Genomic DNA, 26886 nt, shown 5'->3' on the forward strand with positions numbered 1-26886 from the left:
ACACAAAACTCGTCTTTTCATTGCTCAAAAACAGCTAATAAACAATAATTTGCAACAAGCTCGCAAAGCTGTTTAAAGCTTTAACACTTCAATTAAGTAGCACTCCGGCATAGGACGTCGCTGCCCCCTCTTGGGCGAGCTATCTGGCTGGACTTCTATTCTATGTTTACTACGATAATAGATAGCCATCCTGAACTAACAAACATAGAAAAGTTGCAGCATCTAAGAACATGTCTGAGGGACACTGCACTTGAAATATCGGATGGCAACTATGCTATAGCATTGAATTTGTCTGTTTGTTTAATATTCCAGGCACACATTACTGAGATTCTAGGGCAAGGGCAGTTCAGAATGGTTCCGTTTCAATGCTTTGTAAACTGTGTGATAAATTCAACGCTCATATTCGCGCGCTAAATGGAATGGGCTCAACGACACAAATCGTTGGATGAATTATCGCCCAAGTACTTATCCAAAAGCTGGATCCGGAAAGTCTGGCGAAATGGGAGCAGCATTTGGAGAACCAGTCTTAAAGAATTCAATTCCAACATGGCATCGTTTCTGGAGCAGTGTTGCAGGACGCAGCCGTAACAAGCTATGCGTCAGTCAACCAGGTGCAAAGTAGCAGAACATCTGATTTGTGTAGGTCTGTCCTTCTTGCCTCAAGCCTCAGCCCTGCGACCTGTGAGTTCTGCAATGTTTCTGGTCACTAAATTCATTAATGTAGAGCTTGAAAAACCTGACCACCGCTAATAGATTCATAGAAGCGAAAATCTTCGCATTTTAATAAATTGCTTTAGGACCGGAAATAAAATGAGGTAGGCAACTCCGATAAAAAGTTTAAGAAAAATGTTTTGTTTTCTTTTTTATCTCAAAATTCTATTTAATTAAATACGGGTACAATGCTTTTTTCTAGGATATCTTTTCCATTAATAAAATAATAATCTTCTTTAATAACATACTTTTACTGCTATATGACATAGTGTTCAAATTTCAATCCAATGAATTTAATATAAAATATATAAATAACAAGAGATAAGAGTAAAAATAGTTCCAAAGTGTAGGCGTGACCGGTACGGTAGTTTTGTCTCTAGAATCTTTACGCTGAATCTCAACATTCTAGCTGCGATCTTGATGTTCATATGGACATTTTTAAACAGTTTATTATTGCACAGCGCTGTACCGTTGGGCAAAAAAATTACCTTCGCTTTTTATTCTGGTTACTCGTAGAATTAAAGGGCATACTAGGATATATAACAGGCAGAAGGAAGCGTTTCCGATCACATAAAGTAAATATATTATTGATCAGGATAAATAGCCGAGTCGTTCTAGCCATGTCCGTATTAACGTATCAACAACTATAATAGCTAGAAGGTTGAGATTCAGCATTCAGAATAGAAGACAAAGAATAGAGACAAAGACGCAGCGCAAGTTTGTTGACCCATGTTGTCACTCCCACAAACCGCACAAAACTGCCACGCCCACACTTTTGAAAAACGTGTCGATATTTTTTATCACATTTTTATTTGTCTTGTACATTTCTGTCGACTTTCAAAAAATGTTTTGCCACGTCCACTCTATCGCCCTAAAATCTCCCAAAACTGCCACGCCCACAATTTTGAAAAACGTTTCCACATTTGTTCATAATTCTATTATTTTTGTGAATTTTTATCGATTTGCAAAAAAAATATTTGCCTCGGCCACCCTAACGCCCTAAAATCGCCCAAAACTGCCACGCCCACATTTTTGAAAAACGTTTCCATATTTTTTCATAATTTTATTATCTATGTGAATTTTTATCGAATTGCAAAAAAACTTTTGCCTCGGCCACTCTAACGCCCTAAAATCGCCTAAAACTGCCACGCCCACATTTTTAAAAAACGTTTCCATATTTTTTTATAATTTTATTATCTATGTGAATTTTTATCGATTTGTAAAAAAAAATATTTGCCTCGACCACTCTAACGCCCTAAAACGCCCAAAACTGCCACGCCCACATTTTTGATAAACGTTTCGATATTTTTTCAAAATTTTATTAGCCTTGTAAATTTCTATCGATTTGCCACTCCAACGCCCTAAAGCCAGCGAACTGGTCACGCCCACTCTTTGGAACTATATTTAAGTTTTTTCTCATTTTATTCCCAATATCTATCGATCTTCCAGAAAAATTATGAAATTTCACGTTCGCATTCACACTAGCTGAGTAACGGGTATCTGATAGTTGGTGATCTTGTCTATAGAATTCTCTATTTTTTTGTTATCAATCAGGTGATTACCCTGGGCTTTCTTTGGTTTTAGTTTACTCACAAAGCACTGCAATTCTTCTAGAGTTACTGGATCGACAGAAAGTGCCATTTGGAAGAGCGTTTTTAACGACTGGCATGGACTAATTTGAGTGGTCTGAAGAGTTGCTCCAGATTGCTAGCAAAAGCCTTGTCCTGGGACGTGCGACACCAGCTTACGTCGAGTCCGTTAAGCACAATTTTGAGTAGGGTGATACTTGTTTTTATTTGTTGTTTTCCAAAGAGCGTAGTTTCTTGTAGCATTTCTTCTCATAGCATTTCTTGTAATCTTGTAAGTTTCATAGATTGGTGTAGCGTATAGAGCAGCTTGTTTTAAGTCTGTCATGAAGATGTCAACCTTCTGCTCCTTGGATTTCCATGCTAAGGTCAATCGGTTGCGTCAGGTAAATTTTGAATGCTTCTACATTAGCATCACGAGCAAGTTAGCCTCTGCTATTGCCACTGGGATGGTATGCGGGGTAAGAGGTATAGCCTGGTAAACAAATATCTAAATGATAAATGAATGATTAATCATATTTCGGAAGACTTGTAGCTCGGCAGCGTTTTCCACTAGTCCTTGTGCGTTCCACAATCCGATTTTTATGATAATATCAGTCATTTTGGAGTCCGAGATAAAAGAAGCTGCTTCTTTAGACTCTAGACTTAACTTAAACATTTTGTCGCTTCTAGAGGTAATATCCAAAATGGCTGTTTCCAGTGCCAGGAATATATTTCCAAAGCCTCTTACTGCAACATCGGAAATGTATCCACCTGAGTAGTAATTTGTATTTTTTGTTTTAGCACTGTTGCCATTTGAGGTTGAGTTAAAGGGGCTTTTTATGCATAGTGCCAAACCAATGTATGGCCGTTACTCATCTTGTCCTTCTAGTGTCTTTGGCAGGACCCAGCCGAAATGGCTAACATCGTGTCGGAGGTATTCCTAAGCCAACACACGTTATGGCAACCCGCAAACGCTCGGCGCTCTCACAGCCGTAACAGACGTTGCCAGGAAAGCACTCGACGTTAACCGATGGTTAGGCTGCAGTAAGGAGTACTCTGCCATCATCGCGCTTAACGTCAAAACCGCATTTAAAATTTCGAGATATCCCAATATCCTCGGCGCAATGCGCAACTTGGGCATACCCGGTTACATGCGAGTTGTAATTGGCAACTACTTCAGGGACCGTGTGATATGGTTGTGTAACAGAAGCTGGAAGTCACCAAGGTGTCCGCAGGTGTTTCCCAAGGGTCGGTACTAGGATCTTGTGGAATATTACGTGTGATGGAATATTGAGCATCAGCAAGCCCAGAGGTGTGGAGCTGCACTCCTTCGCCAACGACATTGCGGCAACAGCGGTTGCCAAGACAATACTGAAGCTCCAGGACATTGCTGTTGAGTGTATGCTTGTGGAAGTCAAGTGAGTTGAAATCGTCTCAGCAGAAACGGTGAAATACCTGGGAGTCCTAATAGACCGAAAGCTCTCGTTCAAGGCAAGCAATGTATGCCAGTAAAAAAGCGGCAATGGCAGCTGCAGCCTTGGTAAGAGTTATGCCCAAAGTGGGAGGACCCAGATTGCCGGCTAGGAGACTGCTAGTGGCGGTTTCAAAGGCAACGCTGCTTTACGCTGCCACTATCTGGAGCTGCGTTACCACCAAAGTAACCAACTTGGATAGTGCCTGCGCAGTATCATGGACCAAAGCTCTTAGACTCATCTGATTCTTTAGAACAATATCGGATAACGCAGCGTACACTCTTTCAGGCATTACACACCCATTGACCCCCATGGACGTACCAATTGAGCATTGAGCACAAAATGGTGGTGACCTGATTGCCGCTACAATGGCAGACAAAGCCGTTTGGGATGGGGCTCACGTGATCATCGTCACCATGATAAAGCGTATCAGTAAGGACGAGATGGCCAATCGAAACGATAGATGAGGAGTACTCCCATGTGGTGGAGGGGCAAGAATTCTACGACAGTACGCTCAGTTAGTCGTGAAAAGGCGACTAAAGAGACAAGGAAGGTGCGTCCCGCTGATGTACATGATGTACAGCCACTTGAACTTCTGCTGGCATGAAGGCTGAAGAGAGGTAGCTGGAAAGGGGGGCCAAGTTATACTCCTACCCACTACAAGATCAGTGTTCCGCAGATCAATTGGTCTAGGTGTTGATTTGACAACTTTCTCCGCCCTTAGATTTGCTGAGGGATTGGGATGTCTTTCATTAATATTATTCTTTTCCAAATGAAGTATGAGATAATAAGCCCATAATGTACATAGCTATGATTATTTTCGTAGAAAGGGATATTAATATTTCGTTTGTCATTTTGCATAGTCGTTTTAGGTTCTCCATGATAGAGTTGGTCAGAGTTGGGTATTCGGATGATTTTTTTTAGAAAAGTTGAAACCATTATGCTGATACTCGTAAGAAGATGGTGCCGCCCACAATGTGTTCTACTATCTTTTGGTTGGTCCTAAGATAGTCGCACGGAGCTTGGCCTCCATTCAGAAGCCAAAGAATGCATCTACATTCCTTTAGTTTATGTAGATATTTCTCATGGCAGGCCGTTACATTCCCAGATTGCTATATTTAAGTTGGATATTGTTCGGTAAGCCTAAATAAGTCGATACTTTTTGTCCACTACTTCTGGCACTGTCAAGATATACAGACGAGTAATCCTGTTTAAAAATATTGGTAGCTTGGAGAACTCAACTGCTTTAACAGGCCCATGAATTCGCGTGTACTCATGTATGCAGACGATGTTAAATTATGCCTCCAGCACAAGGACATTTCGCGCCATTTGGACTTACAATCCGATCTAGACAGATTTCAAATATGGTGCCGTGAAAACGTTTTAAACTTAAACTTAAATCCAAGTGTAAAGTTATGACCTTACGACGGGTCAACCCAATACGCGCGACTTACACTCTAAGTGAGTGCCCTATGGACAGAATAGCGCGGGTTGATGATCTTGGTGTTCTTCTGGACCCTAAACTAAAATTTTCTGACCATATTTCGACTATTGTCGCTGAATCTCAACATTTTGGCTGATCTTGATGCTGATATGGACAGACGGACATGGTCAGATTGTCTCGATCAAGAATATATTTATTTACATATGTTTGTATATACTTTATATAGTCGGAAACGCTTCCTTCCTCCTGCTACATAGTTTTCAACGGATCTAGGAACCCTGTTACTCTACGGGTATAACGAGTATAACAAATAGCGTATAGTCTGAATGACTATGACCCTATGGACAGAATAGAGCGGGTTGATGATCTTGGTGTTCTTCTGGACCCTAAACTAAAATTTTCTGGCCATATTTCGACTATTGTCAATAAGGCCAGGGGTGTGCTTGGTTTTATAGAAAGGTGGTCTAAGGAAATTGATGATCCTTACATGACTAAAACCTTATTTATTTCGTTAGTCCAGTGTGTTTGGTGTTTGGAGTCCACAATACGTAGTCCACTCGGACCGCATTGAATCGGTCCAAAAAACATCTTACTTTTTGCCTTGTGGCGCCTAAATTGGGAGCCAAATCATATATTACCTCCTTACTCCAGTAGACAACTTTTAATTAATTTACCTTCCCTAGCTAACTGTAAAACGATGCTTGGAATAGAATGGAATGGAATGGAATTTGTAAGCTTATTAGTGGTGAAGTTGAGAGTGCCGACTTGGTTAGTCGTCTTAATTTCTCTCTTCAATCTTAAATCATTGTAGATCTAACTATGAGTTGAATGACATTTACAGAGTATTATGTTCTGACTATAATAATCTTTATCCTATTATCTATAATCTTGACTCTCTGCCGCTCTTAAAGCAATCGATCCTGCTAACACTAATATTTAATATAGTTATTTTACATTATATTCCCATATCGCGTCTATCTTCTCGAGACTCGAGCAGTACGATACGCGGGAGCGCCCCTCGGTCGGTTGGGACGGAAGTAAGGCCGTGGGACCCGTGAGAAAAAAAATTTGCTATTGGTACATATAAATCACTGTGAACACGCCCCTTCTTTCACATACAAAACGCCCAAAACAGTCACGCCCACACTTTTGAACAATTTTTAAATTTTTTCTCATTTTAGTCCCCAATATCTATAGATATCCAAGGAAAATTATTAAATTTAACGTTCGCACTGTCACTAGCTGAGTAACGGGTATTTGATAGTCGGGGAACCCGATCATATTGTAGTATTCGCTCTCTCCATGGGTTTCTTGTTAGTCAAGGAATGAACGCAATTGTTGTTGTATCTGTTTAATTCACTTGTAACAAGTTATGCATTTTTTAAGGTGGGTAAGTCACTTCTTAAGCCGTGATATATTTTCATGAATGTGCAATGGAATTTTTTAACCTGACCGTTGACTTGGCTTTTCTATTTGATTTCCAGAGATCCAGAGCAGTAGTGGAGAGCGTCCCGCAATGTTTTGTAAAATACAATTGACTTAGGAGAAAGTTTAATATTAAATTATTGAATTGTCACGTCCTTTGGGTTTCTTTAACATGTGCTAGCAAATCAGAGGACAGACGTTCATGGCCAGATCGATTTGGCTATTGATCCTGATCTAGAATAAATATGTAGGGGTATTATATATCCTCTTAGTTAACTAAAACACAAAGGCAGGGGTTGGACTCTTTGGTTTATTTGTTACTTCCCGTGTTCAGCTTTAGCATTCGACTGACTCCCTCTCCGTTTGCGATCTGCCTCTATGCTTGTTGCTACAGGGCCGATGCTGCGAAACAGAGAGAATGCCACCCGAAAGCGAACAATGACTTAATGTTTATATACTATGTTGCTATTATGAACTGAACTTATGTATGTGTACCTCTAGCCTACTACATATATTTCTTACATGGTTGGAATCGCTTCCTTCTGCCTGTTACATACTTTTTAACGAATTTGGTATACCTTTTTATTCCTAACAAATAACATACCAACCGAATATTTACTGTAGAAAGCTTAATAGACTATAAACGCAAAAATGCAAAATTTAGGTACGAACTAAAAAAAAGAAAAAAAAGACGCTTTCAACTCTTTCACTTCAACCATCCAACCCATACTACTCATACTACTACTACTCTTTGGCGACTGGAACTGTTCAGAGGAGTTCCGAAACAATAAATACAGAAACATCTGACAACTGCCATCGAACTTACCTCAGCCCATCAAGCATTAAAAGGATCTGCTCTAGGACAATAAAACAAATGATCAACAAGTATCAAAACACTAAAACTATTTAACGAAATATTTAACAGCCTAATCATCCGAATCCTCAAGTCGAACACCGACAAATCTCTAACTTCATCTTATCTTTTTCAAGAGCCTTCGACCGAGTAGGAGTGCACACAATGCCAACTGATGGAATGTAAAATAGGACCAAAAATTTCGACTACATAAAAAAGTTTATGATTAACAGGAAAATAATTGTTTCCATTCGGTCCGCGTATATCGAACCCATTTCCCCTAATCAATTGGACCCCCAATGTTAACCCATATCCGTTATACTATTTCACAATGAAATAAAATTTAACGCATAAGCCGACGACTTCTTTCTTATAATACATTTTAATAAAAACATAAGTACAGACTTTAACATGAACAACCTCTTAAACAATACATATAGCGAATTGCTCCAATAGCGAATTGCTCTAATAGCGAGTTGCATTGCGATCCCTATCCAAATGCCAAAACCTATGTAAAAAACATAACTGTAGTTGCAAATAAGCTTACCTTCTTCGAAATTCTAGGTATAACAATAAAAGACAAATATAACGATGTCGCAAGTGCAACGGTCATAGCCATATGAGAATACGGTATGTATTTGGTACGACCACGCTCCCAAAAACAAAAACAAATTAAAAATACCGTTCAACTCCGAAATCTGTCTTGCCCTCGGAACCTATTGCTCCACCCCAATAAATCACCTTCTTTACAAAGCAGATATTCCCTCCCTAGAAATGAAACGAGACCTTCGAACAAAACCTTTATTTTTCCAAAAACACTACCAATAATAGACCGAACTATCAAACTTAGCCTAGAACTTAATCTACCATACAAGCCCAACAAACTCCATAAATACAGACCATCATGGGCCCTTCCAAATCTAATAGACTAGGATAGTGATTGTTTCTGAGGTGAAGACGGATTAAATAGGGGCAGTATGCCGGTTTTCAGAATGCTTGTTTCCGTTGTGATGGCGAATGTTATAATCACATTATAACATTATAATGTGTGTTATATATAAACGGCGATTTTGAAAAACGGTATACTCTTCCCATATTAATCCGTCTTCACCTCAGAAATAATCACTATCCTAGAAGCAATTGTACTAATGAAAACCAGAAAAGGCAAATTCATTATGTGTTCCGTCTCCATACCAGCAATAGACTCAATCCAAAATTCAAATAACAGCAGGTATTACACAAACAGAATTGCAATAGTTCACTTTTAACACGACACGCTTCTATAATTGAAATTATGTGAATCCCTGGCCTTTCTGTATGGAAAAAGAAAATGATTTAGCCGACCAAGTTGCAAAATCAACAAAAAAAAACATAAAACTTAAACAAAATAGATAAAAAACGACATATTAAAAAAAAATTGCGATACAACAAAAAGAAATATTATACATTGCAGTACCAATCGATCAATACGAGTAACTCACACATCTGCGATTATCTTAAACAATCTCATCAAAATTATACCTGACTCAACCAAATTAAAATAATCAGATTTCGACTAGGACACACCAAAATAACCTACCGATTGTCCGTTTTGCCAATGTGATATTCGAAATCGAAAAATTAAGACAAATGTACATAAGAAACACCGCAGTCATTTAGCTAATTACCCAATATGAGATTAAGATGCAAAGCAATTGTTAACCATTGTTTAAATATTAAATAAATATTTAAATTTTCAGGACATAGTTATCCATGGTTGGCGTAGCGGTATCTATGAAGTATTTGTTCGATATCGTATTCAATGCATTCTTCATGAAATGTGCAGATTTCAGCATCAATATTTAGCTGTAAATTCGTGAGCATACGCGAAATATGTTTCTGTAACATGTTGGTTGGCAACCGAATGCTGCGCGCTGAACAAAATGAAAAAACCAAATAAAATCGAAGTGCAGAGCAATGAAAATCTGATAGGACGTGAGTGAGAGTGAATATCCCGCCAAACTGTGCTAAAGTATGCTATTTCCAGGTGGAGCATACAAAACGCAGTAACTCTTTTTTTCGCCAATTGTAACAGTACTGGTTTGCAGAAGAAAGGTTCCCTGTTTAGGGTTGTGAGCACTGCTAGGTTCTGATAAGGACTGCTTTCTTTTTTTAGTGGCAATGCCGCTGGTTCAGGCTTTTCTCAGGGCAGTTTTCCCGTGCCACACAGCTCGCAACATAAGCATCGTTAACTATCGACGTTTCACGACTCTACATACCTACGATCTCTCGAACTCGCTACACGGAGTTTACGCAGAACGATGAAATAATTGGTAGCTTGGAGGACGATAGGAATCAAAGCGGCACTGATGTAGTCAGCAGTTCGAACGGCTCCTTACGTGGGACCCACACTGCACGGGAAGTATATATGTTTGGTTCATTTGACATTGTGTGCAGATCACAACCGGATATCCTTGACGTGATACAGTACACCTTTTCCGAAATCACTTAGAAAGACTTCCTGTCCTGGCGTGCACTGTGCGGCTTGTCGTATCGCTGCGGGTCGTCTCATAGGCGCCCACGAGATGTTTCTGGACTTTGGCTTGTATTATCCGGTGCTTATCCTTCGCCTGCATCCCTGCACAGAGTCACACAGAGACCTCAGCCGTCAACCTTGTAACTGGATCCATTCAGAAACATGTAATGAGCGAATACAGTGAACGGTGTTTCTTCCACTGCACATCCCATTCTCTGAGATCCTTGTCCAAGGAGCTCCGGATTGCGGCCAGCACATTTCGATTTAGATGTGAACTGCTTTTCATAGTCCGAATGTACCGTTTCAGGGACACCGAACTTGTAAAAAACTTCGTTCACCAGGAAATGACTACTTTCGGCGCCGTCGCATCACCTTAAGATATATAAATTCCTTCCGTGACCACTCTTGGACCTCGGATACTTGTCTAGGAAGTCGATGTAGTGTTTCTAAAATGGCCTTCAGTTTCTAATCTTCTTCGTATCCCTACTTGCATCCGTTTTGGTCTTACACAACTCATATCCTCAAAAGAACTCCCTCACCTGGATTGCCATCCCTGGCCAATAGAAGTGGCGTCGTACAATCTCTATTAGCCATTCCACCATGAGCATCGACGACTCCGATGCCGATGCAGTGTCGCGTACGGAAGTTTTCCTCTCTTGGACCCTTAGGTCCTGAACCTGTGGCTGACCCATCTCTTCACATATACATTATAAAATCTATATTTCTGGGCGAGCGGTGATCCTGACGTAAAGGCGATTGAACGCTAAGACGACCAACAAGTCCACCAATTACCAGCGTTCTGGGTTGACCACCAGCCAGCGACGTACGCGACAACACGGCCGCACACTCGACATCTGTTGACCAGACTTCATCTTCGACGACAACAGGAGGAGCTTTCGACCTCAAATGATGGCTAATGAGAAAAGAATTTCCTATTTCCTAGCTCTCACCTCACGGATCACCAATTTAAATTATTCTTTTATTTTGATGAGATGGAACTGATCATCGCCGGTAGACTTCCGACCTTGTTCGTCCTGCGAACAAAACTCAAACTTTGAACTAGCTATCACCTTTGGTAAAACCTGCCAGGTAAGAACATCGGTTGACCAGGGCTCTTGTTAGTTTTTTCTTGTACAACATTTTGAAATTTCTCTAAGTAATTAAATTAAATTTCATTATTTAAGAAAAACACTTTTGGCCGTCCTTTAAATTATTTTTACCTGCCTGTTCAGTTGTACCAGCAGTGTGACCGCCTTACTTTTTGTCGCGATAACTTTTGTCACCTCGAAAATTTTTGTTGCCGAATCAAAATTTTGTTTGTTAAATCTGAGGTGTGGTCAGAAATAAATTTTGTATGAAATAACTAAGTGGCAGAATGATCTTGTGGTGATGTGGAATAAACAGCAATGGACCATTGAGTAAACTATTTTTTCCCTTAGTATATAAAATCTGATTTGATATAAAATAAGGCATTTACGAATTCGATAACCGAACGCATAATATTTTTCTATCTAATATCTGTAATTTGACTTTCTTCGCTAATGTACGCGTACTTATTCTATTAGTTTTTTCTGACAAGTCAACTGAACGGAAGTTTTTGGTGGTTTGTGTGCGTTATAGTTCCTACTTTTACTTGTTTCCTTAATCATAACTTTTTTGCTTAACAAGTGACGCTTCTGCTGGAGGCATAATTACAAAGCTGCTTTCTTTACGGCCAAAGGCAAACTTATAAAATTTTCAACTAATTTGGAAGAAATTTATAATAAAATAAAATTTGATAATGTTATAAAGCGAGTAAAAAAGCTATCAAGCTAAATATTAAAGAACAAGAGGGAGCGATACAATCGGTTATCTGAAAAAACATATCCGTTACTCAGATAGTAAGAGGAGTGCTGGGAAGCCTTAAAATAATTTGGAAGAACAAAAATAAAGTTAAATCTGTTATCAAAAGTGTGGGCGTGACAGTGTTGGTTAATTAAGGAACTTTTTATCGCTACGAATTTACAAGACAAATAATAAAATATATCAATGGAGATAAAAATTCCAGTTCGGTTTGTGGGCGCTAGAGAGGGCTGCTAAAAGTTTTGGCATATCGATAAAAAAAGCAAGTCCAATGATAAAATCGATAATAACTGGAGCTGTTTTCAATAGTGGGGTGACAATTTTGTGGGCGCTTAAGTGAGGATGGTAACGTTATGAAATAACATTTTACAGCGTGGCGGCCGTCACTAGAATCAGCATCTCAAATCTTTCTAGCTTTTAGAGTTCCGGGGCACTCTCTTATACGGACGGACAGACGAACATGGCCATAGCGACTCGTATAGTGATTCTGATAAGGAATACGTATACTTTATAGCTTTTGATTCGCTTTCTACCAAAGACCCTAGAATAACAAGATGCGTAACGCCATACGATTTTTTGGCACACGATTTTTTGGCCGTGGCTCTAGAGGTGGCTCCAGGCTCTCTCGAATTTTTGTTAGAGAGCGAGAGAGCGAAGAGCGCTACAGCGAACAGCTCTTTTCAACGCACAAAGTGATAGCAGACAACTGTATGTGTGCACACGTATGCTCATGCATTGTAAATTTGACAAAATATGCCCTTCACCTTAGAAGTGATCAGCGAAGACTCTTGCTCTGTCCGTGTCACTGCGAGACCAGTTTCCGGAAGAGTTACGGAGAGGTACAACCGTGTCTGTTGGTGCCTTTAGGTTCCTGTGGTCTTTCCACAACGAGTTTTTTGTTCCTGTGGGCGTGAGATTCTCGATGTACCTTAGTAGTGCGTCCGCTTTTGCGAGAATCTGCTTCTAATTATTCTTTGCGCCACGTGATCTGTGCTACTGCCACTCCCTTCGAAGTCCTCGTTTTTCAAGCACAAGCATTTCAATATTCATTCAACTTGTCTTGTTAAACTTTATCCTGCTTACATGGTTGTCTTGTGGAGTTAACGCTTTTACTGCTGCGAAAAGTATTGATTCTATATCACCAGCAAACTGATCAATGTCTTGCTCGGTTGCCAGGGGTTAAAAAAGCCGGTATGGGAACAACATATTTTTTGTACCTCGCCCAGTTGGTCCTATTGCTTGTAAGCCTACACGGTCGCTCCAAAGACACTAGAATAACAAGATGCGTAACGCCATACGATTTTTTGGCACACAATTTTTTGGCCGTGGCTCTAGAGGTGGCTCCAGGCTCTCTCGAATTTTTGTTAGAGAGCGAGAGAGCGAAGAGCGCTACAGCGAACCGCTCTTTTCTACGCATACAGTGATAGCAGACAACTTTATGTGTGCACACGTATGCTCATGCATTGTAAATTTGACAAAATATGCCCTTCACCTCAGAAGTTCTTAGACTTTAAATCTATATTATTTTTGATCAATTGGCACCATGCGAAAAATTCTTGTTTTGCATTGCCTTAACGTTATTATTATTTCAAAATAGATTAGAAATAGCCAAATCTATGTACATATTATCACAAAAATAAATTTTTATTTTTATTTTTAGAGTATTCATCTTGCGGCGTGTGAAAAATTAATAAGGCAATGATTGTTGAGTGCTTGTGTCCGCACTTCGTGCCTCAAGATATGAACAAAGCAAAGACACTAGAATAATTCTAGTTTCTTTGATATTACTTTTGCAATAAACAGTTATCATATTTAATTATTTAGTATATTTATTAAATCATTTGACTTAATATGATGTAACATTAACATTAAAAGTGTTTCAAAAAAAATATTTCGCTTTTAAAAAATTGTCAGATGAGAGACAAATTAGAATTAAACATAAATATAAATGTGTAAACGGTAGCTAATTCGAGCGGCGATTTTAACAAACAAATTTAAAAAGCTTTAAAATTATAATAGTCAGGGCGCGAATTTTTAAAAATTTTTTTATTTTATCATATTGCTAGGAAATTGGCAAAAACTACCCTAATATGTACCATGTAAATTCGTTTCTTCGATCAGAATTGATTTCGGCCCGAAAATCGTCTTCTAGCACAACACGCACACTTATACGCGTTCTCGTCTCTTGTTTTTACTCACACAAGCAAGCAAATTATATTTTTAGATTTCTTACGCTCTAAGCGGGAGTGAGCGGAAAGAGAGTAATTTTGGCCGTCACCAAAAAAGTGGCTGCATAGTGCCAAACCAATGTATGGCCGTTACGCATCTTGTTATTCTAGTGTCTTTGCTTTCTACCTCTTATAGTACATACATGCCTATGAATCTAGTATACCATTGCACTATGGGTAAAAAACCGGAAATTTTTGTATTAATGTAATATTTTTGTGATTGATATTTTAATGCTCCTTTCATTTTTTGATTTCTAAGTAACAAGATAGCATAAAAAAAATGTTTTAAACCTTTTTACGAGTTATCGTTTATTTTTGGCGCACTTTCAAAGTCAGCTGATTCAGAGGTGCTTTGAATTGCGAAAATGGTCGGAAAAAGTTGAACAAATGTGCAGCGTAAACATTGTCTTCATAGCAAATTTGGAGTTTATTTTTAATAATGGAAAAATGGAGCAACAACAAACGCGATGCAGACGCTATTAACAGTTATATTGTGGAAAATATACAAGAGAACTTTGAGACTAAAGAGCAAAAGATTACCAAATAAGCAGGCTGCAGAATAAGGGCATTCAACTCCACTTCTCGTACATGCTGCTTCATTTTCCGGAAAACAACGAAGCAGGCAGAAACGGCCTTTATATTGAAAAAAAGGGAATTGAAAACATACATAATATAAAAAAGAAAATTGAGACAAATCATTCTATTAAAATAAGTGCTGAAAACGCTTTAGCTTTCCCAATTGAACATGGATTTACAAAGTAGCAATATAATAATATAAAACCGCTCAATAAGCATAAAGGATGCGATATTTTCCATCCTTATTCAAAAGTAGCAGAAGCAAGGATGGATAACAAATATAAAAAAATTTTGACTTTTATTTCATAAAATTGGTTTTTGTATCTTGTGTCTTCACTTCGCTCCCACGCCAATCCTTCGCCCACCATCCATCTCCCTTGAAACCCGCTTTCATATGTATATAAATACATTTTTCACTTTATATTCAAGGATTTTTTTGGTGGGCGGAGATGAAGGCGTGGTCAGATCAAAAAATAAACAAAATCCGAAATTCTATTTAAATCTTAATTATAAACATAAAAAAAATCAAGTCGCTATCTTTATAATTGTAATTAATACCAAAATTCCCGGCTTTTTACCCATAGTGCATTGTACTCTACAACTAGTGGATATAAAGCTAAGAAGGTAAAATCCGTCCTCAGTAGATGGTGATTAATAGTTTTTTGTGATAGTTTTGAAACTACTTTTTTATATCGATATTTCTTAGGAAGTCTCAACCGCTCCGACGGATGTGAAAAGTACACTTACTATATAAGCCTAAAATGTGAAATTACTATTATAGTATATATTGATAATTAATATTTTAATGTGCCAAAACGTCGTGTATTTGCTGACGTTTGCTGTGGTAATCAATTCTGGTTCAGTAAACATATTCAATTCGAATTCTATGGCCGATTAGCTATGGACATCAATGAATATAATTTATACAGTAAGTTTCCTTCTCGTCAGTGACAAGCAAAGCAAGTTGAAAAAGTCTTGCCCTAATATCTATTATCAAATTCATCATATGTATGAATATGTGTAAAATGTGAAATGAGTGGCTGGCACCCTAATTTTTTCTGCTTTAGAATCAGCGAAATGGAATAAAAAATAAAATGTATATTAATGTATGTATTAAAAGAAATCGATTGAACAAAGGTTAAGAGAAAAACATAAAAGGGAAGTACGACATACGATATTTGAATAATAAACAACAATATATAAAATTAAAAGATTTCTTAATAATTAAAAATTCGCGTCCTTATCATTACTGTCTATCAATAAATCTTATAATTTGCTGACGCATTGCCATACGTAAAGTGATAGCTTATTTCGTGCAGTTTAAACAGGACAACCTTACAAAAACTTTGTCCCTTTCTTTGATAAGTTGATAATACCATATGTATCTTGCAACAGTGTAATTTTTTTCGATTCCTGCGTAAGTTACTCTTGTATTCTCAAATTTTTGCTATCGGAATGTTTAGTAAACAGTTAACAGCTGTTTAAGCTGTTTTTCAGACAATAGAGCGGCCCATTCGACAGTTTTAATTATTCACTGCAATTAAGTTATTAAATTAAATAGGATTTTTTTCGAACAACACTTTTAGTCATCCTTTTTAATTTATTAATGAATTATTTTATATTTTATAAGTATTTTTATTGCCTGTTTCGTTTCACCAACAGCCTTTGCGATAAATTTTGTCGACGTATGTATAATAAACAATTATAATAATACAACGTCGCCGCAGGAGTTTTGAAAGTATTTCATATTTTTTTAGTCTTGTAAGTTTACAATGGTTTGATATTTTAAATTTTTTCATTTAATTTTTTCCTGACAAAGTTAGCTAATTACAATAACAATGATATAAATAACAATTAAATAAAAATGATATAAGTAACATTTAACTACATAACAATTATGAGATCATCATCTCCTGGCTCTCGTCAAGGGTGACCTGTGGAGCCTTCTGGGTGGGCGACCTTTGTTTAGTGCCTTGGCTAGGATATTTCTATACCGCTCTAACGTGTCGTGGTACCGGCTAGAGTGCATGTTTATTGTCTCGAAGACAGTGGCTAGTTTGAGCTCTTTGTTGTTGTGTTCCTTACGAACCAATCGCAGCCGGTAATCATCCTGGCGATTCTGCTTTGGGGAGCCTGAATACGACGGATTTGGCTGTCGCAGGCCAAGCCCCAGATTTGATAGCTGTACCTCCATATTGGAGCTATAATTTGCTTGTAAATTATCACCTTGTTGGATAGTGACAATTTACTTCGCGAATTTATAAGCCAAAAATGGTGCACGCATACGCATGCTTCGAGAAGGTGAGTCTCCTATCCAGGATTTTTTTTTTAAAATTAATTTATTTATCAAGGCATACGGGGAAATCTTGGAGCCCCTTTGTGTCCTTCTTTTCTATTAATTCAGCCCATTTGGGCGCGTCGGCTAACTATAGTTAGCTTTTTCAAGTCTACAGTAATTTTACTACAATTACATAACAATCACATATAACAAATAGGATTTAAGATAAGCGTCAGCTTCTGCTGACCCTTGTCAAAGGAGATCGGGAAATGAGATCCTCGGTTACCTTCTATTGAGCTTCCTTGGTGGGCGAGGTCTGCTTAGAGCGCTAGCCAGCCGATTTCTGTGGCGCCCCAAGCTGTCATGGTATCTACTCGAGTGCTGCTTTATCTCGTCAAATACCGTTGCGACTTTCAGATCTCTGTGCAGGGTGTTGTTTCGCACAAACCACTCGCAGCCGGTGATGAGTCTTGCGACCTTATTTTGGATAGCCTGGATCCTTTTGATTTGGCTGTCGCATACCAAGCCCCAGATTTGCCACCAATACTTCCAGTTTGGTGCTAAGATCTGTTTGTAAATTGTCAGCTTGTTGGATAGCGACAATTTACTGCGCGAACAAAGTAGCCAATAGTGCTTCGCCACCTTAGCACGTAGGCGCGTTCCGATGCCGGTCACATGCTTGGCATATGTGAGTCTGCAATCCAGAAGCACTCCAAGGTACTTTGCTGCGTTCGGCTGTGGTACGGGGGCTTCCTCGATGTAGACGGGCGGTGGCGTTCTCCGTTAAAGTATAGCAGACGTTGTTGGATTTACTGCTATTGATGCCAATGTTCCAACGTCTTGCCCATTCCGAGAACCGGTCTGCAAAGTCCTGGATACCATCGGCTGCGTCGTGCTCGCATCGGGACCTGTAGGTGACGCACACGTCATCACGCCAACATTGATTTTCCGTAAAGGCTTACATCCGGCTGCGGCATGTCGTGGCTATACAGGCAGTAGAGCAGGGGGCCGAGGACACTACCTTGTGGAACACCAGCTGCCACTTTGTGCTCGGTGGAAATTGCTTAATGAAAGCGCACAGCGAACCTCCTTCCTTCCAGGTACGACTTTAGCAATCCCAAATATGGAGCAGGCAGCGTCTGCTTGATTTTTAGTTGAAGTCCAATATGCCACACTCGATCAAACGCTTCTCGAATGAAGAGGCTGTTACAATATTCCTTACTGTCGTAGGCAGTCAGAATTTTCTCGACGACCCGAGGGAGCTGCTCGACAGTACAGTGGCCAGCACGAAAACCGAACTGGTGCTCAGGGGTAATCCCCCGGGCTTCCATAATCCTTACAATCCGGACAGCAATCAGTCTCTCAAACACCTTAGAAATTGAAGGGAGGAGACTGATCAGCCGGTAGGAGGCGGGCTCCCTTTCCGGCTTGCCAGGCTTGTGGCTTGTGAGCACACATTCGCTGATTTGTCACCATTGATACCATGTTCCAGCGCCTTGCCCATTTCGCAAATGTTGATGCAAAGTCCTGGATGCCATCAGGAGCATCTTGTTCGAAGCAGGACCTGTAGGTGACACACACGTCATCTGCAAATGTTTCCATCATTGACGTCCCGGGTAGGCTGGCGTCTGACAGCGGCATGTCATAGCTGTACAAACAGTAAAGCAGAGTCCCAAGTACATTTTCCTGTTGTACTCCGGCTGCCACATCATGCTTATTTGAGAGAGACGAATGAAATCGAACTGCAAACCTTCTCTTTTCGAGTTTTATTTCTCCTGGCCGATTTCTACCGATATACAAAAAACAATTTGCCCATGCCTCAACACTGTCATGCCCACAGTTTTTTACTATTTGTTATTTTGTAATTTAGTTGAGTAACGGGTACATGATAGTCGGGATACCCGACTATAGCATTTTCTTATATTCCTGTAATATTTTTAAGATTAATAATATTTTATTCTTTAAGACAAATGACGCCATGTTTATTTTCAGACGATTTATCGCTGTTGGGAGAAGTGACTGAAAATAACTACGACAATAATATTGTACACGACATTCTGAACTCATCAGCATTCTACAATGATACATCGTTAGATCTAAGTGAATTAATACCTGATCTTCAAAAAGAAGCCTTTGGATTGCATTTCTCGTCAAACCCAATAACTTCAGAATTTAGCTTGAGTTCCCCGATTTCTGGTTTGAAACAAATTCCTTCAGCGTGTTCTGGTGAATTTAAAAGAAATGTAAATGACAATAATTTTCAATTGGATCTTACCAACAGTAGAAATGATTTACCTGAGCCTAATTCGTCTCCCACAAGAAGCTTAAATCGTTCAAATGTAAATGGATGTTCTAACGAAGAGGCGGTCTATCCACTCTTAGTCGATTCAGATAAGTTTGATCCATTTTTTGAACCTGCTAAAGTTCGGAGCCCCAACAAAGAATTCAACAGCACGATTTCTAATCTATCAGATATAAAAAACGAACTTCCGGAAACTTCCCAAGACTTGGGTTTTAATTCATATAACACTTCAAGGAATAATTCAACTTTAACCAAAAGCTGGCCAATAAATACTGAGCTGAATCTAGATAATCAAGTTCCAAAAACAGTTTTACCTTTGTCAAGGACAATTTATTTACCTTCACATGATTACAAAGGGCTTTTGCCAACAGTGAAATGTAACGGTGATAGAACCTTAAAGAAAAATGTTAATGTCAGGTCTAAGATTTCTAATATCGTTATTAAGAAAAAAAATGCAACTTTTATACAATCATTGAAAGAAAGCACTCCATCACATACAATGGATGATAAGATCTACAAAAAATATCAACGTATGATTAAGAACCGAGAGTCTGCTTCCTTATCACGCAAAAAAAGAAAGGAGTATGTTGTTTCATTAGAGACTCGAATAAATAAACTTGAAAAAGAATGCGATTCCCTAAAAGCTGTAAGTACTCTCTTTCAGTTTAAATAATAAACTTACCTATTTTTACTTGTCATTCGAAAGCAAATTTGGTAATTTAATCTCATTCCTTCTTAACATAATAAGTAGGTTACTTATTCTTAATTAGCCTTCCAATTTTCATATGATCTCAACATGTCTGAGAAAACGCACCAGTAAGTAAGGTATATTATATGTATTACTTTATTCCGGGATAAGCCACAAACAGCCGATTTTCGCTAACCTCAATACGAAATGGTTATTTATTTAAAAATTATGTAACACACTAAGAAGGAATGGACAACCCTATTGTTGCAATACGTCAAAAAAAAACACTATCGTAAAGTTTGACATGTTTTAGGTAATACGTACTCAGAACTTTTTGTTATACGAGCGTTATTTGTGTTGTTTACAGTTAGTTCAGAAATTCCTCTCACCCCAAAACGTGGATAAATTCACCAACAGCTCAGATCAATGGTTAATTGCTCAATAGAAGGCTCGTGTCGGTTGGTCGCAAAAAATAAGCGAAATACGCAATAAATGCGATCGCGGTGCTTCGAGTCACGTCTATGAGATCGTGACAGGATTTGGATCTATATTTGGATTTGATGTGGATTTACAGTAACTTCTGAGTGGTACACAATCATTTGTTGTCAGTTATCTTTCAAAAAATTAGAAAAAACAACAGCTGAAGACCGATCACTATTTATCAAGACAATGCGAGCTCTCGCACATCGGCTTAAACATCTGCACCTGCAAACAGCGACGGCATTCGCCGTGTAGTCCTGACTTGTCGACTTCTTTTTATTCCCGTTCGGCAAAAAAAAAAATGAGAGGTCAACGTTTTTCGACAATTTTTATACCCGTTACTCGTACAGTTAAAGGAGTATACTAGATTCGTTGAAAAGTATGTATGTAACAGGTAGAAAGAAGCTTTTCCGACCATATAAAGTATATACATTCTTGATTAGGATCAACAGCAGAGTCGATCTGGCCATGTCCGTCTGTCTGTATGAACGTCGAGATCTCAGGAACTATAAAAGCTAGAAAGTTGAGATTCAGCATACAGATTCTTTAAACAAAGACTCAGCGCACAAAACTTGTAATGCCGTCGGCGGCAAAACTGCTGGATTAAATTCATTTCACACACAATTTATACAAATTGAATTCTAAAGAGGAAGTCTTAATGAATCTCCTTAACGATAGAAACTTTCAGTCATTCAGTCAATTCCTACAACTCCCGCACAAGCAACTGGGCCCTGTTTACATCTGCTCTTAGACCGCTCGGTGATCCTCCGGAACTCGCATTGATACCATTTCAGTATCCTGAGCTACAGCAACGGCTCCTGATGGTGGGGTTGCCTCTACTTTACTAGTGCTGTTTCAAAAGTCATTTAACCTCTTAGTTAGCAACTCCGCAAGCCGAAGCAAATTTTCCGCCCGGTGTTAACTGCAATGAGTTACTTTCCGTCAAAATATGCTGTTATAATGGCAACTTATTTGTTTAATGCTGCTACGACCCACCATTCTGAATTCGGTGTTTCCGAGGTGCAAATAACTTGCAGATATTCCCTTTATTCACTGGGCATGCTTGGGCATCCTTCAACTCAATGATGCAGTATCGTATCCATGATTTACAACAATTTACCATTTACTCGCAGTTAGAAGAACTACTGCTCTTTTACTTCCACAAAAAAATATAATGTCAAATTGTACAACCGGTACCGTAAAACGGGATTTCGTAGACATCCGAAATTACTTTTCTCCTTTCTCAATTCGATGCTCCACTCACAATTTCATAATTACTACAAGACACGAAAAATGCTCACCTGTTTGCTGATTTCTTGCAAACTACATAGTTGTGATAGGGATGTCTGTTAAGATTAATATGTTTTGTGCTTCATCGATTATAACTTATGATGGTAGGGGTTATTTTCTCAAAGTACTCTCGTGGTTTTTGTTCTTCATGCGTGGTTGCAATGTATCAAATAAATTGTACTTTGCATTTCTAGGCTCCATTTTAGTTTTCCTTCTCTTTTCATGGGAAGTAATTTTTGAACTTTTCATTTGGTAGCTAATTTATATCGACCAACTGGTGTATACCGAATAAGAACAATTTTCCGATTATCCCAATGGCATATATGTATATGATATAGTTGTCCGATCCGATCAGTTCCGTCGTGCAAAAAAAGAAAGAAATTTTCATGAAAATAGTTTTAAAACTGGGAGACTATTTTTCTTTAAATCGATAGGCGAACATATGGATGGACAGACAGACAAACAAGGCTTTATTAACTCTTCTGTTTATACTGATCAAGAATATTTTTAGGCCAATGAGTTTTTTATTAGCTTTTGAATAAAAAAACTTTTCGCGTTCTCATTTTCACTTGATGAGTAACGGGATAGTCAGAGAAGTCTACTAAAGCATTTTCTCTTGTCATACCCGTTAAAAGTAGAGTAAAAGTGTATACCGTAACAGATCTTTCTGTACTTATATAACGTGGAGTCTTTCAATCGAGCAAGCAATCGCCTGCGCCAGCAAGCACCTGCATTGCCACAGTGGACACTGTACGGCTTACCGGTAGGCATCCAAGCATGATTCGCCTCTGGCAGGACACCAGATGCCTCATGGCAGAGCTGGGTCCATCATACCAGACCAATTCACCAAACAAGGCACATGGCACCATGAGTCCGGCATATATAGTCCGCCTGGCGCGTGGACTGAGTCCCCAGTCCACACACAGAACGCGTGTCAAATAAATCGACCGCTGATGGGTCCCTGAGGGCAACCTCGTGTTACGTAGAGTAAAAGGGTATACTAGATCCGTTGTAACAAATTGGATGCAAGCAATTACAGAGGAATCTCTTAATTGTCGGCTATCCCTAAGATTTTTGAATATGTTATCACTTCTTATTGGCGCAACTTTGTAGGTCAATTATATCACCATGTCAGAACGGTATTTTAAAACGCTGAACAACAACCACTAACATTATGGAGCTAACTTCCTTAGTAACACATGGCTTCAAAAATAATCTTCAAACAGATGTCATCTACACTGCCTTTATTATTCTATTATTATTCTCATGTAGTATGGATTTTCTAAATTGGATTTTAAGTTACCTGAATGGCAGGACGCAACGGGTCCTCTTTAAAAGTTTACGTTCTTGTATTCTCCGAGTCACATCCGGTATCCCATGCCTTTTTTATTAACGACCTTCCTTTAGGTATAAAATAATCCAATACACACGACGTATAATCTAAGTGTGTGCTCTTTAGGCAGGTTGATGATCTTGGTGTTCTTGTTCTTAGAAACTGAAATTTTCAGAGTGTGCCCTCGCTGGCAGACGGAAATGAAAGAGGGCAAGCCAAATGAATGACAAGCTATCGATAGATCGGAACCGGCATCCTAAGCTTCTTGTCTCTTTTATTTATATTGATATACAGTTCGGTCAAGCCTACAAACCGCCAAAAAGCTGTAATTCCAACAACTTTATTTATATTTATATATTCGGTATTTTATTATATATTTTATTTATTAAATATTTATACTTAACTTTGCTGTTTTCCGCCTCTTTTTATGAATATTCTAAAAAAAATACATGATGACTATTGAACTATATTGCTATTATTCTTGCAGGAAAATATAACATTACGGGATCAGATATTTCTGCTTGCCACCTCTTGTCAGCGTGAATCTGGAAATGCAAATGGTCTTTTACATAACTATTCAGGATCTGAACGAAGCGAAAATAAAAACGGAAGATTTACATCAAAGGCAAAGCATTGCAATAAAAATAATACCACAGCAACCATTAAAAAAAATGTAGCTATATTATTTGCTATGGCTTTTGTGGTATCTCTAAACGCTGGAAATTTTCAAAAGTATCTCAACATACCAAATAACTTGGAAGGTAAAAGTGAGATTGAGCCTGTCGGAAAACAATTAAGCATGTCCAATCGACGGTTACTATGGGCTGATTCAGAGGAGGAATATAAAGAAAAAAACAATCTAAGTACATTTCTTTCAGGCAAACAGAAAGAACCGTCTCTATATTTCTTAAATTCTGGTATACGCAACCACAAAATCAATTCTTTTGAAAACATTACCAAAAATGTATCTCATACTTACTCATATAATGAACCTCCACCCTTAACATATTTAAGTACACGAAACTGTATAAACAGGTGCAGGTCCCATAATGGTTCTTCCAATCAATCAAAATACTTTATGCTCGCTCAAAATTTGCATAAATGGATTAGCGGCACTTTAAACGTGTCTAATTTTTCAAAGGAAAAAGAGGATTCAAATGGTTTTGAATTTTTTAATAATTATTTTGAGGAAAAACGTGACATACACATCAAACACGAAAAGCGAAAAATGTTTATTGATTTAAATGATTACACATCTGTTTTGCCAGAAAAACAGCAAAAACTAAACAATACGAAATCTTTTGAAAATATGCGCGAACAAATAAATGTAATTAGTAAAATTGAGAGAAGGGATGATACTTTTTACGTATTTTCATTTAATATGGATCATGCACTACTTCCAGCATTAAGTTACAACAGTAGTTATCGCCCAAAATTGTCGTTGGTACTTCCCTTAGAAAATCCGGGAATTAACGGTAAAATGAAAATGATCCAAGTAGACTGTGAAGTATTTAATACAAAAGACTTTGAAGTTAGTCATCATTTGTTTCCAGCTAAACTTCGTCAAAACGTAATTCCACGGAAGCCCAACAAGTTAAATATAAAAAAAAGTAGTACTGAAACGCCAGTTAGCAAAACCCAAAGAGTGCGTAATTTTTACAAGGTGGGCTCTAGAAATCAAGCTACCGTCGCATCTAGTTTTAATAAGGAAACAAAGTTTATCAACTAACTATCAGCCTTATCTTGTTGTACAGTATTGACAGGTATGTGACAGGTATAAGGAAGCTTTACCGACCTTTGAAAGTGTACATATTCTTATACCCGTTACTAGTAAAGTAAAAGGGTATACTAGACTTGTTGAAAAGTATGTGACAGGCAGAAGGAAGCGTTTCCGACTATATAAAGTATATATATTCTTGATCAGGATCAATAGCCGTGTCGATCTAGCTATGTCCGTCTGTCCGTATGAACGTCGAGGTCTCAGGAACTATAAAAGCTAGAAGGCTGAGATTAAGCATTTAGATTCTAGAGACAATGACTCAGCGCAAGTTTGTTGACCCATGTTGCCGCCAAACCGGTCACAACCACACTTTGCTTCGATTTTTACATTTTTTATTTTCATTTTATTTCCCAATATCTATCGATATCCCATATAAATGATGATGTTTCGCGTTCGCATTCACACTAGCTGAGTGTAAGGGGTATCTGATAGTCGGGTAATTCGACTATAGCATTCTCTTTTGTCTTTGTTTCTGTAACACTTAGAAACATTTTTGTGTTGTAAATTTATTGAGGCATAAATTCTTTGTAAACTTTTCAAAAATAAATAAATGTTGACCTATTATAAGTTTTATTAATTAAAACAGCCTATGTGAGAGATGTAGTTTTGTAAAATACGTGAGCAATAAAGTACAAAATTAAAAAGCTGAATAAATAAATAATTGTAACGAAAATGATATTCTAAGCATTTTTAAATTTGTTCCTGGAAATGGATAAGAGTTTTCGCTTGCTTAGTAAAGAGCTGAAGTGATGTCACAGTAAAGTAGCATAATTTATGACTAAAGTTCGTCATTCGATTGTTTTCTCTGTTGGCAACAGCAAATGCTGATTTGGTCAACTTGGCCAACACAAAGGCGGAGGCTGTCCAACAACGAAAGTTGGCGGTGAGCATGGGAATTCATTCATTTATCCATTTCCGATTTAGCCACGTACAGCTTTCACTTCGGCTAGGCTGACGGCAGAGTGCGCGCGAGAAGCGAAGCTGCCTAATAGGAAACACGGAGAATCTGAGTAGAGTCGAGAAATTTCAACATATACATGCTTATGTAGTTAAAGCGGCGATTAGAACAATTAAATCTTTTGAACCTACCCAAAATAACTATGATAATTTGATTTTGATAAGTGGTTACATTTTCACGGTCATGCGCGGGCGTCCTTTTTGCTGTCAGTTGTCAAAAATGGTTCTTTAACGGACATTCGAGTGTTTAGTGACAAAATCAATTCGCAGCTTCGAGTACTAAGCAATACTAGATTCGTTGAAAAGTATGTTACAGGCAGAAGGAAGCGTTTTCGACCTGCCCTTCTGTCCGTCTATCTGTCCGTCCGTACGAACGTAGAGATCCCTGGAACTATAAAAGCTCTAAGGTTGAGATCAAGCATACAGGTTCTAGAGACATAGACGCAACTCAAGTTTGACCCATGTTGCCAGGAACGTTTGTTCACTGTAAAGCCTAATAATTTCAGGAATATAAACATTCCTATAATACATTCCCTAGAAAATAAACTAATTTTGCCTGCAAGATCTGAAGTTATAAGAAAGATCGATGTTTATTCAAAAGATTCCAAGTCTTAATACCCAACCAGGAATTGCAACCTGGAATTATAATCGCAAGCGCACTTGTAAACACTAAGAATGCCATCATTGGAATATTAAATACAACAACTAAAGGCAGTATTGTAGATATATTTTATCAATTAGGACGAGCAAAATATTCGTCTTGCATAGACCTGATGTTTGGATTCCACCAAGTGAATGAGGATATATATTTAGGCCACAAGTATACTAATAGAGGTATACTTCCTAATGATTTTAAAGCCGATGTAACCAAAAACTATCCAAACAAAACTTAGCGACAATTATTGACTATTGAAGGTTCATTTAACATTTTTCAGAAAAACCACGCCACTAAACGAGGATTTGTAAAAATTACGTACCATTTGAATGGACATCGAAATGCGAAGAAGCATTCAAGTATCTTAAAAGGGAATTAATGCAATCGGCACTTCTTTTGTACCCATATTTCAGTAAAGAAATTTGTATAGCCAGGAATGCTTGTAAACAAGCATGTGAAGCAGTGCTATTCCAAGACCATAACAGTCAA

At 38.2% G+C, this 26886-nt stretch overlaps 1 protein-coding gene across 3 annotated transcripts, besides 27 other annotated features; it reads left to right on the plus strand.

Moving 5' to 3' along the window:
- Positions 1-306: 306 nt before the first annotated feature.
- Positions 307-578: a mobile genetic element.
- Positions 579-1093: 515 nt separating this feature from the next.
- Positions 1094-1146: a mobile genetic element.
- Positions 1147-1248: 102 nt separating this feature from the next.
- Positions 1249-1780: a mobile genetic element.
- Positions 1781-1817: 37 nt separating this feature from the next.
- Positions 1818-2251: a mobile genetic element.
- Positions 2252-2313: 62 nt separating this feature from the next.
- Positions 2314-3022: a mobile genetic element.
- A 97-nt stretch (positions 3023-3119) lies between these two features.
- Positions 3120-3176: a mobile genetic element.
- Position 3177: 1 nt separating this feature from the next.
- Positions 3178-4286: a mobile genetic element.
- A 726-nt stretch (positions 4287-5012) lies between these two features.
- Positions 5013-6262: a mobile genetic element.
- Positions 5308-5472: a mobile genetic element.
- Positions 6263-6360: 98 nt separating the features above from the next.
- Positions 6361-6493: a mobile genetic element.
- Positions 6494-6810: 317 nt separating this feature from the next.
- Positions 6811-7195: a mobile genetic element.
- Positions 6867-7130: a mobile genetic element.
- Positions 7196-7225: 30 nt separating the features above from the next.
- Positions 7226-8698: a mobile genetic element.
- A 3665-nt stretch (positions 8699-12363) lies between these two features.
- Positions 12364-12602: a mobile genetic element.
- Positions 12603-13091: a mobile genetic element.
- Positions 13092-14177: a mobile genetic element.
- A 50-nt stretch (positions 14178-14227) lies between these two features.
- Positions 14228-15220: a mobile genetic element.
- A 216-nt stretch (positions 15221-15436) lies between these two features.
- On the plus strand, positions 15437-25460 carry Atf6. 3 transcript variants are annotated; one of them, NM_165423.2, is made up of 3 exons: positions 15437-15562; positions 18879-19860; positions 23493-25460. In NM_165423.2, exons 2-3 carry the CDS (start codon positions 18883-18885, stop codon positions 24732-24734), a joined length of 2220 nt encoding a protein of 739 aa, NP_724403.1. In that variant the 5' UTR covers positions 15437-15562; positions 18879-18882; the 3' UTR covers positions 24735-25460. The 3 variants fall into 3 exon arrangements, with proteins under 3 accessions (NP_724403.1, NP_995745.1, NP_610159.1); NM_206023.2 differs by having other exon boundaries at positions 18905-19860; positions 23493-24898; NM_136315.3 differs by lacking the exon at positions 15437-15562 and having other exon boundaries at positions 17870-19860.
- Positions 16498-18676: a mobile genetic element.
- Positions 16956-18355: a mobile genetic element.
- Positions 18780-18831: a mobile genetic element.
- Positions 20744-20943: a mobile genetic element.
- Positions 22229-22290: a mobile genetic element.
- Positions 22387-22654: a mobile genetic element.
- Positions 22684-23178: a mobile genetic element.
- Positions 24852-25247: a mobile genetic element.
- Positions 25461-26029: 569 nt separating the features above from the next.
- Positions 26030-26078: a mobile genetic element.
- A 131-nt stretch (positions 26079-26209) lies between these two features.
- Positions 26210-26886: part of a mobile genetic element that runs on past the window's edge.

The sequence above is a fragment of the Drosophila melanogaster genome, chromosome 2R, assembly GCF_000001215.4.
Source record: "Drosophila melanogaster chromosome 2R".
NCBI classification, from domain to species: Eukaryota; Metazoa; Arthropoda; class Insecta; order Diptera; family Drosophilidae; genus Drosophila; species Drosophila melanogaster.

What these genes read in the sequence shown, in the direction of transcription:
- Atf6 (NM_206023.2), top strand. Translation starts at nt 15,535, where the DNA reads ATGGACATCAATGAATATAATTTATACA. An exon ending in CAATGAATATAATTTATACA is followed by an intron (nt 15,563 to 18,904) that starts GTAAGTTTCCTT and finishes GTTTATTTTCAG; the next exon opens with ACGATTTATCGCTGTTGGGA. An exon ending in AATGCGATTCCCTAAAAGCT is followed by an intron (nt 19,861 to 23,492) that starts GTAAGTACTCTC and finishes TTATTCTTGCAG; the next exon opens with GAAAATATAACATTACGGGA.